The sequence below is a fragment of the Oculina patagonica genome, chromosome 5, assembly GCF_052425735.1.
Source record: "Oculina patagonica isolate OP01 chromosome 5, crgOcupat, whole genome shotgun sequence".
In the NCBI taxonomy this organism is placed as follows: Eukaryota; Metazoa; Cnidaria; class Anthozoa; order Scleractinia; family Oculinidae; genus Oculina; species Oculina patagonica.
The window spans coordinates 8070670-8089109 of NC_135762.1; the positions used below are offsets into that span (position 1 = coordinate 8070670).

At 38.1% G+C, this 18440-nt stretch overlaps 1 protein-coding gene across 1 annotated transcript; it reads left to right on the forward strand.

Annotated features, from left to right (window-relative positions):
- Positions 1 to 9: 9 nt before the first annotated feature.
- On the forward strand, positions 10 to 16734 carry LOC144655318 (phosphatidylinositol-3,5-bisphosphate 3-phosphatase MTMR2-like). Its single transcript, XM_078515540.1, has 25 exons — positions 10 to 163; positions 1109 to 1287; positions 2075 to 2135; positions 3639 to 3730; positions 4021 to 4131; positions 4524 to 4595; positions 4708 to 4737; positions 5992 to 6075; positions 6588 to 6662; positions 7019 to 7093; positions 7922 to 8032; positions 8253 to 8333; positions 9899 to 9990; positions 10415 to 10508; positions 11092 to 11190; positions 12148 to 12207; positions 12292 to 12339; positions 12849 to 12941; positions 13311 to 13372; positions 13597 to 13648; positions 13741 to 13788; positions 14391 to 14438; positions 14673 to 14756; positions 15308 to 15355; positions 15436 to 16734. Exons 2-25 carry the CDS (start codon positions 1168 to 1170, stop codon positions 15565 to 15567), a joined length of 1872 nt encoding a protein of 623 aa, XP_078371666.1. The 5' UTR covers positions 10 to 163; positions 1109 to 1167; the 3' UTR covers positions 15568 to 16734.
- The last annotated feature ends 1706 nt before the right edge of the window (positions 16735 to 18440 follow it).

Below are 18440 nucleotides of genomic sequence, written 5' to 3' on the forward strand. Positions count from 1 at the left end.
TTTTCTCTTCGCGTGACCAAAAAGAGCAATGAATGCTTCCTCTGATGTCATCAGTACCCAGGCTTCCTGAACCTGCATTCCATAACGAGGCTAGGCTGAGCCCAAATCCAATATGGCCGAGAAAATTCTTTGACATTTAACTTCCAAGCACAATATACCATCGGTAAGAAATCTAACCGTGTTTTTGCTCACTTAGTGGTCCCTTCTATTTTAAAACTTATCTTCTGCTTAGTAAGCGGTGGGCTATTATGTACGTGATAAATGGTCGAAGTTTAATTAATCTCTGCATGAAAACGTTCAATGGGGAGTGACATAATTTTTGACATTTCTCTTCGAGAAATGTATTATGTATGCTCGTATTAGCCCAAGAAGTAGTTGGCCTCCAGCAGAGTTGCCATGTTAATTACTTTTGATTGAGAATGAAGACTGAAGAACTGCTTGAAAACTACTTGGGAATTTAAAATCAACGTTGTTACTGTTGTATTGTAATAAGTACACTGATCCCTGAGCATTGATCCGGATTCAGTGGAATCATTTTCGAAGTTTGGGTTTGAATCATGCATCAGTCAATTCCAGCAGTGCCCATTCCCCCAGGCATTAGTCTGACATTTGCTCACTTTATAGTAAACCCAGATACTCTAACCCCGGGGTTAAAGTATTTGAAATTTTATAAGCGCCTGAGGTGGGTGCATTTGCCTACCTGGGGCATTTACATCTGCAAATGGTAAGTCATTCTAGTCTTCTCAGAAACGGACGATTAACTGTAGTTCCTGTCTCCCGTATCTTCTTTCTTATAGCAGGGGACGTTAAAGAACCCACACACTATTCGCAAAGAGTAGGGCACGAAGCTCCCAGTGTTGTGGTCTTGCCATTGTGTGTAGTACCTAAATTACATTATGTGTACAGTGCATTTGAACCTAGTTTTATACGTATGAAAAATGTCCTTTATAAATGCATTATCATTGCTGGAATTGGCTAAATGCATTACCGTGGATCATTATTATAATGCCTAAATATTATGTTATGCCTCATTCTATAAAACATTCAGTTTGGTTATGGAGTTGTCCAACATGCTAATGAATAACAAGGTATTTTTAAAATCATTTAGCAAAAGTAACAGTGCTAAAGCAAGAAGGACAACATCAAGCTCCAACAGTTACCTCTGCAATGGATGCTGCACAGATGAAATCAGTCTCTCACGGCAAAGCATCTGAAGGAGGCTCTGCACAGCACAGGGCACTTCCAATTAACAATGATTCCTTTGAAGATGGTTATTCTGGAGATAGAGTAAGTTCTGTGTGCTAAAAAAACGTATCTAAAGTGAGATCTACTTAGAAAGTTTGCAGTTTCTTGCAGTTTCTTATCTAAAGTGAGATCTACTTATTATTACCTCAAGAAACTACAAATTAATGTGGTTGAGATAACAGAATTTAAAGGCTCTAGTAAGTGGAAAAGAGAAAGGGAAAAATGAATGATATATTTGGAGAGGCTATCATCAAACCCCACTTTAAAGACATTTTCATTTAGCTTCAATAAAATACCTAGTTAGTAAGTAGAAATAATAATAGTAATGTTTCAATGTTGCTATCATCTTAATCATCATCGTCAGCATCATCATCATCGTCATCATCATCATCATTTTTGCCTTGACAATGGTGTTAGCAACATCAAAATGTTGGACAACATTAGATCATGATTTGTTTTAGTTTGATATTTTTAAAACTATTGTGGTTTTACTATTAAATTTCCATTAGTTCAGGTTAGGGTTACCTTATATTTATCATGTTACCCTAACCTGAAATGAAGGAAAATAAAAATTAACAGATGTTTTTTTATTTTGCAAACATGTTTATTACAGTGCGCCACCCACACCTGTGCCGTAACTATTTGTTGAGATGCCTCCTGCAGTTGAATGCGACAATAGATACTGTTACGGTATCACAACAACGCAGTAAAACTAAAATATTCATGATGACACTTGAAAAGGTTGGATGGCCACGGTAAGGCGCGTCACACTGTAAAGGCTTGAAAACTTTATTTATGGTCATGGTTTGAACAGATGTAAATATTTTAGGGTGACCCAAGCTCTCAAGGGGACCTAAAACTGCTGGATGGAGAGAAAATTCAAGCAAGTGGTAAGATATATATTAGCATGCAGGTTCATTGTACATAGTTGAAGTTAGCATTTCACCTTTCACAAGACACAAAATGAATTAAGTGAGACACTGTTTAGTGTCTTGTCAAAAAAATACAAGTTCCCAAAGGACATTGGCTATGCAACATCTTGACCTCTGATAGGTCATCAAGTCTGACATTAGTGACACTTGTGACACCAACCATAAGAAGTCTGGCGATGCCTCAAAAGTACTGTTGTTTAATTCTACTTAACAATTAGACCACAAGCCCGAATTTTCTATGAGGGAATAGTCAATGAGGTGCAGCTGGGTTGACTTTCGCTCATAGAAAACAGGACGATTATTGTAATTGTTTTTATTAGTAGAAACTCTAAAGGATTTCAGTCCAGAACCCGCAATGTACTTTTGAGTCAAAAATCAGGAAAAATTGTACATGATCGTGTTCTATTTTAACAATAGAGTGTTTCTGTCGAGGAACTATTCTGATAGTTCCCCGCGGAAATTTGATGTTCTTAAAACAAATATTAGCCCGAGAAGCGAAGCTTCGAGGGAAATATGCTAGTTTTAAGAACATCAAATTCAAGGGGCAACTATCAGACCGATAGTTCCGAGACAGAAACACTCTATTGTCTTTATTGTTCACCACTAAATTTTCTTCCGCGCGCACATACAAAAACAAGCATTGTGAATTATTTTTACTTTTGAGGATAAAAAACTCAATTGAAAGCCGAAATTTAGCAAACGAAACAAAACCAGACGAGAAACCCACTAAATGCAGTGAATTTGGTTGGGTTTTTTTGTCTGCAGGCAGCTTGTTTACAAAAAACAGTCACGGGCGGGCACTATCGATCCGGGCATTTTTCATGGGAGGGCACTATGGGCTGATAGTGCCCTCCGGCGGACGGGCACTATCGCGTCACATGTTCGATTTAAACCAATCAGAATCGGAGAAAATTTAGTGGTGAACTATAAAGGTGATTAGTAGAAACTCAGCCGTGTTCTATTGAAAATCCGCGAATCTGATTGGTTCTCCCACTGTTTTCTATTCGCCGATAGAAAACGATCGCGCGCTCGTTGCTCATTTAATGATTATTTTTTCTTTATTTTGGCTTATAAGTACGTAAAATGGTAGGTTTTTGGACTGCAGTCCTTTAAGAGTTTCTACTAAAACAATTAGACTACTCGCCCTCGTTTTCTATGAGAGATAGTCAACTCGGCTGCGCCTCATTAACTATTCGCTCATAGAAAACTCGGGCTCGTAGTCTAATTGTTAAATAGAAAACAATCATGGGAGAACCAGTCAGATTCATGAATACCAATGGAACATGGTTGAGTTTCGACTAACAACATTTAGTGAAGTTTGCTATGTATATGTGAATGTACATGTGCATACATGTACAATAACCTGTATATATACATATTCTCGCAAACTTTCTGTATTAAAATTAGGAGAAGTCAATTTAAGATTCAATATTTTAACTTCACTAACATTTTCTTCTGCAGCCAAAGAAGTTACTTATCTGTGCCCATTCACTGGTGCAGTTCGTGGTCTGCTTCAACTTACAAACTACAGACTTCACTTCAAGGCAGATGATGTAAGCCATATTAAACTTATTTTCCTTTTAATTATTTTCCTGGGGGAACTTCCATATGACGGGTGAGGGATGTGCATCATCTAACTTTGGGGTTTAAATTTCAGATATTGATCTCACTTGGGGTTTTTAACGAAACAAAACGCTAATACTCTTAGCCCTTAAGGTCTTGTTTAGGGTTGCATGTAAAGAAACATCCCCCACCCCTAAGCCATGCATTAATCTCGTAGTAACAGTACAGCAGGTAATTAATAACATTTTATAACATTTTTTTCAATTTTATTGTACATTAGGATCCACCTTTTACAGTAGAAGTACCACTTGGTACCATTTATCGTGTAGAGAAGATTGGTGGAACCACTAGCAGAGGAGAGAATGCATATGGTTTGGAGCTTTTCTGCAAGGTAAATAACAGTTACAGTCAGTGAAGGGTGGAGTGCCTCATACAATTATCCCGGATGACCAGACATGACTGTTTTTAGCCCTGACTGCTATGTGTGAAGCATCCACTTTGATCTTTAATTTATAACTTCATATTAACTGCATTTGATATTGTGTCGTTCCAGAAAATACATGTATCCATACCCCTCCCACGAAAGATTTTTTGGTTGGAACCCCACCACCCCTTTGGAAATTCCAGTTAAGCCCCATACTTTCTTAAAAAAAAAAATTGGCCTTTGAGATCCCCCCTGTGAGCTTCCATGGGGTGGGTATGGATATTTCTGAAACTGCACATTGAATGAAAGAAACATTTTTTTATTATTATTGTTAATTTAATTTGTTTTTTTATTACCAGGACATGAGAAATTTACGTTTTGCGCATAAAGTGGAGAATCACTCCAGACGATTAGTGTATGACAAGCTTATGGTAATTATCAGATTATGACTGTTCCTAATTCTTCATTATGACTGTTCACTGTACATTTTGAGACTTGAATTGACAGCGATCTGATTATTATTTCCATTTGCATCCTGTCTAGCTTTATGCATTTCCTGTTAACAATGGGAGGGTAAGTAAGAAATAAAATGTTATTAAGATGACGAACAATGATAGTGTTCCCTTGTCAGGTCAGTGATTGTATTACAGTGGAACCCCGATATACAGTCCTCGATATAACGATATTCCCGATATAACGATGAATATTCTATGTCCCGGCAAAAGTTACAGTAAAATGTATGGGACAAAACCCCTATAAAACGATCTTCGATATAACGATATTCCCGATATAACGATGAGAATTTAGCTTACCGAACGGAAAATCTTCCCCGATATAACGATATTATCAGTACACAGTCAACAATTTAAGCAAAACATCGAACTTAATCCAGTAGCAAAACAGTAATCGAGTAATCTCTAACGTTTCTGATAACAGCTTTGTACGATGGTATACAAAAATGATACTTTATTCTAAACCTCTGTATCCAGTGAAAAAGTACATGTTAGTTTTACCCCGATAAAACAATATTTTCGGCCATATCGTTATATCGGGAGTTTTGATATAACGATACCTCGATATAACAATATATTTTACTGCGCCCTTGGCATAATCGTTAAATCAGGGTTCTACTGTACCACTGTGTTCTGTGAGGAGTAGCAGATTGCAAGAAACTCTCTACTACAGGGAACATATTTTAATTTAGATTGATCATATGCATGATCTGAATATTGACCTTGAAAGAAGTCATGAATGTCCTTCACTACCCCCACCCCTCCCCATCCCCTGAAAAGTTGCTCTTTTAAGTTTCTATCCCTTGTGAGACTTAAGTTAATAGACTCAGGGATGTAGCTAAGAAAACACTAAGCCGGCTCATCAACAAGCCCAGCTGGCTTTTCTGGCCTTGGCAGCTCTAAAAGTTTACCCAAGCCTTTGTTTTCATGTGAAATTTCAGCCGGATTTAAGTTCTATTTCAGCTGGTTAAATTAGCCGGCAGCCGGCCCTTAGCGACATCCCTGTAGACTAATGAAAAATGCTCTTAGAAACGCTGATAAAACAAAAGACTGATGCTGAAAACATCAGCATTCTAAATTTGCTATGTAAACAACTATTATTTACCTTAATCAACCTCAAGTTATATTAAATTTTATTTTTTGCTTAGTGTCTCACTTGATTGCCAATGCAGCACAATAGTTTTTTTAGGAGACAATAGCTGTGTTCATTTATCTAATGATTATAAATAAGCAGTTACCAAATGATATACATGTTGATGAACTGTGCTTTTTTGTTTGCCCTCAATGACGAGAAGTACATGTATCCCTTTTGCAGCCTTTCTTTGCATTTAACTACAAAGAAAGATTTGAGGTCAATGGCTGGGATATTTTTGATCCAGAGAAAGAATTTCAGAGACAGGTAAAATAAAGATGTACTTAAAGTGTACATGTAAGTTAGTTTGTTATGCTTGTTTTGCATCCAGGCATGTGAAGTTATGTTGAATTGAATGGCAGTTAACTTGATCACAAAGAACTTCTTCACCACATTATTGGCTAAATTCTCATGCATAAGAATTACTAAATCATATATTAACATATACCAAAACGAAGGAAAATACGAAATTGTAGCAAGGGAGAAATTGAACCACATCATAGCTATTTTGTTATCTATGAATATATGAAAGATATCAATTTCATCATATACTTTGCATGTGGGACATTAGATCCCTCAGTTGATCTGCTCCCTTTATAAGGAGATTTTCTTGTTTATTTAGAGTAGCAAGACAATAGAGTATAATAGAGTCCTGTTGTAGCATTGAACTTTTTCCAGGCCAAACAAAAAACAGTGGCTTAAATTGCTTACTCGCTTCAAAACTCATTTCACCATCTGTAATCAATTATCAATCAATTATAAATAATTGTTTATTTCAGAATGTACCTAATGAGTGCTGGCAGATCACAAGAATCAATGAGAAATATGACTTTTGTGAAACCTACCCTGGTGTGGTATGTCATCACAGTTTAAAACATTTTGATTATAACACTGTTATGTGGTTTGCAGAGGAGCAGGTAGTTTGTAGACAAAAAGATCTCAAGATTGTTGGTAACAGCAACAAGTACATTGTGAATGGCTTCTACTTTTAAATTACAACTATGGTACAATGTTCTAGAACCTTCAATAAAAACTATTTTTTGTGTTCTAGAATATAATTGGTGACTGAAAAACTTTTGATTTACATATAATGTATGTTTTGATCTGTTTGTAGACGGTTTTATAGACTGTGTAGATGGGTAACTAATAATGATTTCTTTATACCTGTAGTGCAAGTCTCAGATTGCAGATGTTTTATGTTTCATTTTAGTTAGCAGTGCCAGCCAATGTTTCTGATGAGGATTTGAAGCAGGTAGCCAAGTTTCGAAGTAGGGAAAGAATTCCGGTAAGACATCTTTTTCTATGTAAACAGCTTCACTTAACAAGTCCTCATGCTCAGTCAGGGCTGTCATTAAGTTTTTAAGCAGCCATTACATTGAGATTATCACCTGTAGCAGTTTGCTCTGTACGCAAGTGTAACATAACACAAATCGACATCTTCACCCGTAACATCAAGTGAACTCAGCCGTAACAGGTGCTATGGGTTCGGCCCTTATGACAGCCCTGTTCAGTCTTACATGAACATGTACCCAGCAAAGTCTTTTGGCAGTTCTCAAGATTCCTAATTTTCAACTTCAAGGGGAAAAGGTCATGCCCATCTACAGAACTTTTAGGTTTTGAAACCTAACAATGAAAGCAAGTTTACATACCGGTACATGTACTTTGATGCACTTGTATGTTGAGCAAGGAGGGTTTTTACAACATTTTACTCTTGTAACAGGTTAATGCTCTAAATGTCTTTCTGTTAATGTCAAAGAGAGGGTAATGTATACTATGTGCTCAGCTGATGCAAAATAACATGCCTTTAGAAACTAACACCCAAGGGGCGGATATAGGGGTAGGGTGCAGGGCGAGTGCCCCCCTATCCCCCTGAGATGAGATGACCTGTGGCTTTCTTATACAACTTGTATTCTGCAAAAAAGGTTGATTAGCCCATTACTTACTGGTGCACCCCCTCCCCCCCCTAAGAAAAATCCTGGATCTGCCCTTGCACCCTAATCCTTTCTATATAAGACAATTTTTACTAGCTAATTAATGCTTTGTGAAAGTCTCACATAAAACTCTTTGTAGCTAGATTTTCATTTCATTCACTTGACGTTTTTCCCTATGTTAGGTACTGTCCTGGCTTCACCCAAAGAACTCTGCTTCCATCACTCGAGCCAGCCAGCCTAATGCTGGACTGGTTGGGAAGACCAGAAACAAGGATGATGAAAGATATTTTCAGGTAATCACGTGTTGAGACAGGAGTATTGTTCGAGTGTTTCATATATCTCCTCAATCGAATTTAAAACTACAATGAAAAGAAGAATATAAAATCATAAAAATCTATGCTAATTGAGATCAGTTATCCAAACCACCATAATTACGGTTCTGTTTTTTTTTTTAACTTGATGTTGATTATTAATGAGTTTGAGAAAATAATTCTCTCTCTGTTCTGTTTCTAGGCCATACTGGATGCCAATGCAAGAGGTCACAAGCTGATAATTATGGATGCAAGACCTAAGATCAATGCTTTAGCAAATCAGGTATTTAGCAAAATAATTCTGTGTCGCTTTTACTAAACTCTTTATAAAATACAAGTGGACTCATGTTCTACTTTCACAGTATTGTTATGCAATACAGGCTACCGGGAAGTTTGCACTTTCAGTGTTTTCCTCACTGGTATAATTTAAGTAGAAGGAAGCAAGTAAATAATTGTTTTGTTTCATGGTGTACCACTTGAAGAATCAAAGAGCATTAAATACTTTGAGAGAAATCTTGATTGGAAATAAAATAGAGATAGAAGATAATTTTGTAGTGCTGTCTAAATCCACAAGGATGTCCAAATCAGCTTTGTGCTCCAGTGATCCATCTACAAATTTAGGTACAACAACAACAACAACAACAACAATCTTTTACTTCGTGCCCAGAAGAGTTTTACAATAAGTAAATACATGCAAGAGAAAAAATTAACAATAAAAAAGAGCACAGCCACTTAGAAATAGCTAAGGCTAATCGAGCTAAGTGGCTGGGCCAAGCGGAAAAAAATAGTTGCAATAAAGTTACAGAGTAAATAAGTCCTGGGACTCATCAAGCCTTTAACCTGTGAGTCCCAAACCTTTTCAGTGAGTCCAGTACTAATATTGGTGAGTCTTCAGCTGGTATTGATTTATTCATCATTGAATCAGGAATTTGGAACAAAGACCCAAAAGAGAAATTGTGCCTGTGCCACCTCCAACCACCCGTAAAAAGTGCATCCTAACAGATAATAATAATAATAACAACTTTACTTAAACACGGTAAAAAAGTTTAAAGCTAAAAGCTTGTGGGGCCGTGTACAAATTAAAAATTTAAAAAGACTTATAAAAAGACATCCTAAAAATATTGAGAAGATAGAAAAAATTCACTATTATAATAACAATTTAAAAATTCAATAAAATTTAAAAACATCATCGTTCAGTCTGACAGTCTGCGGGGATAACGCCTCGAAGCTAATATTTTTAAGAATGTTCTTGCCTTTTACTATGTTAAAAAACGACTTAAAATTACTAGTTTTACCGTGTAGTCGTTGTGACAGGGCGTTCCAAATAACGGATCCCCTGTAAGCGATTGTCGAGTTTTTCATAAAGTTTGTGAAAAAGTGCGGTACCACTACCTTGTAACCGTTCCTTAGTCCATGCTTGTTTTCCGCTTTTACAATAATATGGCGCATATCTGGTGGTGTTAAATCGTTGTAGACCTTGTATACTAATTGCCCTTTCCCTCCCTCTCTGGGGACACTTTCATTGGTTCTCCTATTGTTCTACAGATAATAAGGGTACATAAACCAATCAGTATCTGTTTTCTGCACATAGTTTTAGGGAACTCTTAGGGCCCTAGAAAGAAGGTCTTTTTGCATTGAAAATCTACAAGAACATCACAGCGCAGCACGGCACATACTTACAAACTTCCAAGGCCTTGTGTTTGATTCAGAATACACAACTATGTTTTTGAATGTGATAATCCTACATTCTCCAAATGTGTTATATTTTGATCAGTCACAACGTAAAAAAACATATGGTGATAGGTAAGAAGAAATTTTAAACGATCTGTTCTTTCATTATAACTTCAGGCAAAAGGAGGTGGCTACGAGGTACAGGAGAATTATCAGAACACTGAACTGGTTTTCTTGGACATTGCAAACATTCATGTCATGAGGGAAAGGTACACTACACTAAATGCGTTTTCTCTTTCACTATTTTTTGGACAAGCTTTCCTCATGTGACTTCCCACACGGCAGCAGTCATGCAGAATTAGAAAGTTATTAGAATTTTGAGAGAAAATTCTACTGACCAGCCTAATTGCCTTGGAAAAAAATTGCTCTTACTGTCCATTCACGACTGAAAGTTGTGACCTCATCTTGTTGCATTTGTAAAGATGTTATATTGTACATCCTGTTACTAGACAATCTTCCTAATGAAAACTGTTCATGAACAATATTGTTGAAGATGGAGTTCATACCGTATTTGTAAAGAAAATTTTGTCTCTTCACGAATGTTGCACTGCTGAGAATTTAAGTTTGCATTCACATCAGACTTGCCGGTGATAAAAGATCAATTTTATATTTGAGAATTATTGTTTTGTTTAGCTTGCGTAAACTAAAGGACATTTGTTTTCCAACAATTGACGATATCCATTGGCTAACAAACCTGGAAGGAACTCATTGGCTGGAACACATCAAGGTAAACAGACATAGTACTAGCAATGTTAGAAGTGTGTTATGCTAAAACATCACAACAGTGATGAGGCCTTAAAGAATCTTGCCTATGAGACGACAGAGACAAGACGCCAGAGACATGTTTACAATTTAGTTCGTAGGTGTATTGATGGAAAAGTCCCCCAATTTTTTAAGAATTATTTTACTTTTAATAGAGATGTGGCACTAAGACAAACAAGGCATTGCATTTGCCTAAAGTACGGACAGGAGCCGCGAAAAAGTATTTTTATTACTCCGGTTGCCAAATTTATAACTCTTATCAAAATAATATGTCATTTTTAAATTTTTCGATTTTATACAAATGTAACATAATTTTAGCCTATATCTTAGTATCTCTTATATATTAAGACCTTTTGCGACTTTTTAATGTTTACTTTTTACTAGGGCCTCTAAGGATAACAGTTTTTATTGTAAAGCTGACGGAGTAACCCTATTTAAATAAAGGCTTCTCTCTCTCTAACGATTGACTGACTGACTGACTGACTGATTGATTGATTAATTGGTCGATCGATCGATTGATTGATTGGTTGATTGATTGATGTTTTCAGGTCATTCTTGCCGGTGCAGTCAAGATAGCAGATGCTGTGGACAGATGTCGTATGTCAGTAGTCGTACACTGTAGTGACGGTTGGGACAGAACGTCACAGGTAAGACATCGCACTACATACTGTTAAATTGCACGTGTGTTAGAAGTTTTTTAATAGGCTGTAGAATTTGGTTTGAAAACCAAAAGTCTGACCAAACAGAATCACAAGTAGACGCATGGTAGAAAGGACTTTTGACTCGCGTTCAAATTTGCACGCTAGTCGGCGCAAGATTTTATCATTTCAGTCCCCCTCATCTAAGTCAACGCAAATTGATCGCACGTCATTCGTTTACATTTTGGTTACATTTTCACTGCCAGGTTTTTTTTTTGTAACGTGCGTGCACTTGCGACTAAACTTGCACGTCGGTTTGGCCACCCAACTCAAGTCTATACGCAAGTCCCGGCGTATCCAATCGAACAAAATCGAACCAAAAATCAATCGAACCCAATCGAACAACAATCGTTCGATTGAGTTCGGTAATCGAACAAAATGGAACATCTATTTTGCTGTGAGTTCGATTTTCGAACCAATCGAACCAACCGAACCAATCGAACACAATCGAACTCAATCCGATTCGATTTTGTTCGGAATCCGTCTCTTAATAAGTAAATCACGCACTACTAATCAGGGGGATGGTGCACCGTACAAAAAGGTCTGCAATATAAACAAACAGGAGTTCGGTAATTAAACATTCGATTGAGTATGATTGTCGACTGTTCGGTAATCGAACGTTCGATTTTGTTCGATTGTCGAATGTTCGATAATCGAACGTTCGATTTTGTTCGATTGAGCAAATTTTATTGTGAGTTCGATTATGTTCTATTACTGAACCCAATCGAACGATTGGTGTTCGATTGGGTTCGATTACCGAACGTTCGACTGGATACGCCGGGGCAAGTTCAACGTGTGACTACTTGCGCCCCCGTTTGATCAGGCCAGAAAAAGAAACGGCACGTTTCAGAGGTGTTTTTGTCTTAGGTGTTTGCTTATGACCTTAATTTCTCTTTCTTTTCTCAGCTCACCGCACTAGCTATGCTTCTGCTCGACCCTTACTACCGGACCATTGAAGGATTTGAGGTATTTATCACTCTCATTGTCGTTACACGTCATTAACTTGACTTGGTTACTCAGTTTCGTCGCGGGTTTTTTATTTGTTCACAGGTTCTTATAGAGAAGGAATGGACAAGTTTTGGGCACAAATTTCAACAGGTAAATAAATAGGATCAATGAAGGATTTCTGAGTTTCAATTGGTGCGCAGAAGGAAAATCAGAACTTCTGATTCCTAGTTCTTGTATTCTGTGTCCCGGAAACGAAATTGTATGCTTTGCATTACGTCTCGGTTTATGAAATGGAAAGTAGTAAATTGAACCCGGTATGTAATTTTTTGGAGCAACATGGCTCAATCTTGTGACGCCTACAAATATTTGCGCAAACGGTGCTGATTTCTTTGTCTGGATCTTTAATTTCATCAAACGGGACGTTCCATTTTCTATCTGCAGGAATCCGAACCCTCAATTGTTTTGTCGGTGCCCTTTGAAAAATAAAATCCGAAGGGTTGATTTTTTGCGACACCTTTGGGAAAAATTTCCGAAGGATCCAAATTTTGTCGGTTTCTTTGGAGAAAAAATCCGAGCCATTTGCATAAATCGGCCATCCTTAAAGGGGGAGGGGATAAAAAATGGAACGTCCCAACGACAGTTGTGTTCTTCTGTTGTAGCGTTACGGTCACGGAGACAAGAATCATGCGGACGACCAGCGGTCCCCAGTATTCCTGCAGTTCATAGACTGTGTGTGGCAAGTCACTAAGCAGGTTTGTTTGATACACCATGATTTTCATTTTGATGTGATTTATCTTGACCATATAGCCTTTTCCAGCTACTTTCAGAAGTAATTAACGTGCTTGCGTGCGTTTTGCGTTTGAGCTATTTAATTGGTTCAGTAAAAACCCCTACTGCGCGCTGTAACCAATCAGAACGAAGATGTTTGCTCATTCGCGACGTACCAGCGCATCTTAACCCGCGCTTTTACGGGTCGCGTGTTTTACTTCCAGTTGTGATTGGTTAGTTACACCATCAATGGGCGGTGATTGGTTCTTTGTTTGCTTCGGTTTAATGTTACGACAATCACAAAGGAAACGCTCTGAGTGAGTCTTAACCTGATCTCTCGTTTTGTCTTCCAGTTTCCTTGTGCTTTCGAGTTTAACGAGCAGTTCTTGATAACCGTGTTGGATCACCTTACAAGGTATGACAGAGCAATTGAGTTAAGCTCAACAGGCTTCCCACGATTGTGAATTGGCTTCATGTTTTGTGGACGTTATTTTTGGACTCGGCAATGCTAAAGTTGCATTTGTCAAGGAATATTTATTGTTGATCAGTTGATTTTTGTGGCATGCCTGTCAAGAAACAATTTGTGCACTCAGTTCGGTTCAGTTTGTGATTTAGTTTGAACTTCTCTGTGTTTTTCAGCTGTTTATTCGGTACTTTCTTGTACAACTCGGAGTCCCAAAGAGTTAAAGAGGTAAGGATATTCTTAGAATCACTGCGTGTAGTTAATTTTACATAATCGTAACATTTTTACGTTTTTGTTTTGTTTTGTCTTTTTATTTACAGGAGGTCAGAACAAAGACAGTTTCTCTGTGGTCGTACATCAACACTCGTGTAAGTTTGTTAATAAAAGGCCGGGGTTTCGTTTTTTCGTCTTGACTTTTTCTACGCCGTTTTTTTTTTTCGCCCGTATAGACTTTCCCTCGCCCCCTCTAACTGCCCCTGGGTCTCCGAGGATGTGTTTGTTGCTGACTCGCCAAACGTTGGCGTTCCGTACAGTTTAAGTTACTTTGTTTCAAGCCCTGATATTGTTAAATACAGTGAAGCACCGGTATATCAAAGCGCCACGGGACGGGGGAAAATTGTTTGTTACAACGAGGGCTCGTTATACCGGGGCTCTGTTCCAATACATTTTACTGTTAGGAACTTTGTCCGGGCTAAAGAATATCATTCGTTATACCAGGGACTTCGTTACAAAGAGGGTCGTTTTATTGGCGTTCCACTGTATTATCCTAAGGAGTCTGTTAACATTTCTTATAGTGCTATTACATGGATAATTTTATTGATATTATATAGTAGAAACGTACCCTTTCCAGGTTGCTTCATGATGGAGTGTGAAGGCCACTTCAGTCGTTTGTGAACAAAAAGTGTGAAATTATCGACTATTTCCATTTGCTTCTGATTAAATCTATCTCTGATTTATTTAAACATTGCAGCTCATCGAGTTCAAGAACCCTCTGTATGCTCCACATCTTCACCAACATGTAAGTGAACCAGTCTTGTCTTCATTTCTCCCTCTCTGTCTGTCTTTTTTTCAGAGGTTTATTTGCACGAAGTTAAATAATTATAAACTGCGGAAGTGAATAAATCAACATACTCATTAACAGTATCGAAACTTGCTCTAGAAAGATAATTTGACATTGTAAAGCCTGAAACTTTTCGGGGTAAATTTTTATCTTCAATTCACGAGGGGTTTTTTTGGTGTTTTTAATTTTCAGGTGCTGTTTCCAGTGGCCAGCATGAGAAGACTTGATCTATGGACTCGTTATTATATTCGTTGGAATCCGACCATGCAACCACAGGTTAGACATGTCTGAAGTTTATAGATCTTTGTCGGCCATGATTTCATGTCTCTACCCGGGATTCCGTATGTGTCAGATCGTGAGTTTAGCGACGAAGTAGAGTTGGAGTCGTAATCGGAGTCCTAAAAGCGCTTACTACCTAGTGAAAATCGAAAATCGGAGTCGGAAGAATTAGAACGTTTCCATTTTCTTCCGATTCCGCTTATGACTCTGTCGCTTATCATCCAGTAAAAACGAGATTGACGGAGTTGCAAGCAGAAGTGGAAGAACAAACCAATCACAATGCTAGTTCTCATGCCATCCGAGTGCTTCCTTTCTGCTTGCGACTCAGACAATTTAGTTTTCACTATGTCTTGTAATCGACGGAGTCATAAGCGAAATCAAAAGAAAATAAAGGAAATCGAAAACTCTTTCTTACGACTCCGTCGGTTTGATTTTCACTAGATCGTAATGCTCTGCGAATCTGATTACGACTCCGACTACGTCGCTAGTGAAAACGAGACTTACTGAGCGTAAATATTTTGACGTGGATTTTTGTTGTTCCTTTGCAGGAATCAGAGGAACAGAGAAGTCGAGAGTTACATTTCCTTTGTGAACAGGTAAGGAAAGATGGATTCCGAAGTTTTTTATTTTTCACTGAGCAATGCAGTTAATCAACAGTCTTTGATTATCTCTGCAGCTTCGTCAAAAGTGCGAGGAACTGGAGCGAGAAATCACGGCTCGTACGTCAGTTGAAGTGCCCACCACTCCAGATGCCATGTCCGTCAACAGCAACCAATCACAGCAGTGGGCCCAGTCTTCGGCCGTGTGAGACCAACCGACTACAGCGAGGGGCATGCTGCAGAGCCCGCGATTTCAGTCCATTGCAGCGGACATTGAACATGGTCTACCGAAGATATTCTAGCAAGATTCTGGCAATTATATGTGTCAAATTATACAAGAGTTTTTTATGCCGCATTTATTTGCATCAAAGATCCAAGTTTCTTTGGCATGCTGTTATTCTTAAGTCCAACAAACTTTCTCGGTGGTAAAATATATCTTATGAGAAGTTACATGAACTAATTAACAGGTTAAACAGAAGCCTGTACATAACGAATTAAATACATTTAATTTCTTATGCAAAGAACAACATGGACAGCTTAGAAAGTACTTTTAGTTTTTAATGAAAGTCGTTTTTATGGAACTCAAATTAACTATTTCTTTGTGTTGTACATAGTCGTCCGTTCTGTTCACACTAGGCAGAATAAGTATGTGCTAAGGTAGTACAAACAGGCACAGTTACAAAATACAGTGGAACCTCGATACAACGAAGGGACTGGAAAATTTGTTCGCTTTAACGAGGTTTCGTTATATCGCGGTTCTTTTCCATATAAGCATAACCCAGCTGCCGTCTATTGGCAACATGCAATCTGATTGGCTACACAGGTGCTGTCTATTGATCGATAGATGGCTCTCGGAGGACACTGTCAGTTTTTTATTGAATTTTATAAATTAAAATCCTCAAATAAATCAGTTCTAGGGATATTCTGTGTTAAATACATGTAGATCCGCCTATTTTACTATTACTGGGGCGAAGAATATCGTTCGTTATATCGAGGACTTCGCTATATAGAGATTAATGGTACAGTGCTTGACAAATAACAGAAACCAGTTGAGAAGTGAGGATGACTAACGATGGCGAGGATGATTGAAACATTTTGTTCACGATTTCCGGCTTCGACAAGCTCATGTAATTGGCCTTCAAAAACAAAGGACGACAAAAAAAGTTAGAGTATAGAGGAGCATAACGGGCAGTAAAGAAAGGACTTTCGGTCTCTTTATAAGTTTTTAATGAAAGTAACTTTAAATGAAATTTTACGTTCTATATTGTAAAGTATTCTGAACACCCATCCTTTCTGTTTATTAGAAAATGAGTCTGAGTTCCATGCTAGGAATTGATTTTATTGTAAAAAAAAATAATAAAAGAAGAAGAACAAAACATTTTTCGTTACAAAGTCTTACCGTATTTACTCGAATAAACGCCGCCCCCGAATAAGCGCCGTCCTCGAATAAGCGCCGCAGTCCCGATGAGGCGCTTATTCTAGGAATTTCGTTTAACTAAAAACTGCACTTTAAAGCAGCTCTAAAACAAACTTGGACATTTCGTTTCATCAAGAGCGATCTTTGCAGTTCACAGTGATGGTTTTACTGCTCGTCCATTAGTTTTCTATCTAACATTCTTACAATACGTAGTTCTGTACTGATGTTGTGAAGGCCGCGAACTTTGCCAGGACAGCTAGCGCTACTTCTCTTTTCAGCAAGAGACGAATACTGACAATCAGAAGACGCTATTTTCGATAACTGCAAAATATAAGATTCTTTGTGGCGTCCAAATTTTAAATAAGCGCCGCCCTCGAATAAGCGCCGCACTTGAGGCGCGAAAAATTAAATAAGCGCCGCGGCGCTTATTCGAGTAACTACGGTATGCAACAATAAAATTTAGCTTTTTTCCATGCTCTCAGATTGTAGGGAAACAAACGACTGACAAAAGGCAAAGAAATTTTTTTTTATCCTTGCTCGTTTTCCCTACATCTGCTATATTTGGGTGGCTTTGTACAGGGCATGTGGCGTAAGCTTCAATCAATTCTCCATCCTTGAAAGACGTTACTGACAAAACCCTCCCAGTTGAATTTTATTGCCCCTATATAGGACTATATAAACGTCAGTCAACAGCTTCAAGCCAAAAATCTCGATCATGATGTCTGTACAGGTATTTCTTTCCACTTGGCCAAGGGACATGGTCAAATCAGGACGGGAAAAGCCTTCTCTGACCCTGGTCAAATCTGGGATGTACCGTGACACTATCGTTTAAAGGTGCTTTAATATTCAATGTCTTTCATTTAGTCCCGGTTTAGTGCAGATGACCTTGACCAATGCAATATACATTTGACAGCGCTGTGATTAGGACAAATACTATGTTGATTAATTTTGGATGTGCCGTACTGCATACTTCACAGGGCAACCCGACACGGGGGAACTTTCGTCCACTTGCGTCTCCACTTACGTTCACTCTGGTCGAGATCAAATTTGCACGCAAGTCAACACAAGTTTTTCCCTGTTTGGCCACCTAACGCAAGTCAACGCCAGTCTTGCAGTTTACTTCAAGTACTGAATTGAAGCGCGCGCAGTAGCATTGAAATGGCGTTTCTGACAATTTGCGCGCACTTGCGAGTAAACTTGCGAGTCAGTTTGACCAGCCAACACAAGTCTGTATGCAAGGAGTATGCAAGCTCCACTTGCCGCTACTTGCGTCCACTGCGTTACCGTTTCGTCAGGCTTGGCTAATACAGTAAAAACCCGCGTGTAAGAACCTAGGCATTTAAGAACCTTCTGGCAGAAATTTGCTTTTATAATACCCCAAAATATAAGAATCTGTTTAGCCAAACAAATTCCTGCAGGTTCTTATATGTAGGGTTTAACTATTTAATTTATATATATTTTTTACCAAAAACCAGAAAGGTGATGTTAACGTTACTGGGGTATATACAGTATGTTGTTGGACTTTTGGCAACATGGGTACATTAATAAATATTTATAATGAAGAACAGACCAGATTTGATACTATTTTCTGATAATCAACAACAATGTCTACTCTGTAGAAATTAAGAACCTGATTAAGAACCCACTTAGCCTAAACTGTCAATA

Excerpts from the sequence above, each read along its gene's own strand:
- LOC144655318 (XM_078515540.1), top strand. The coding sequence starts at position 1,168 with ATGGATGCTGCACAGATGAAATCAGTCTCTCACGGCAAAGCATCTGAA. Across the intron at positions 7,094-7,921 it reads GAAGTAGGGAAAGAATTCCG|GTACTGTCCTGGCTTCACCC; the intron begins GTAAGACATCTT and ends TCCCTATGTTAG. Across the intron at positions 9,991-10,414 it reads ATTCATGTCATGAGGGAAAG|CTTGCGTAAACTAAAGGACA; the intron begins GTACACTACACT and ends TGTTTTGTTTAG.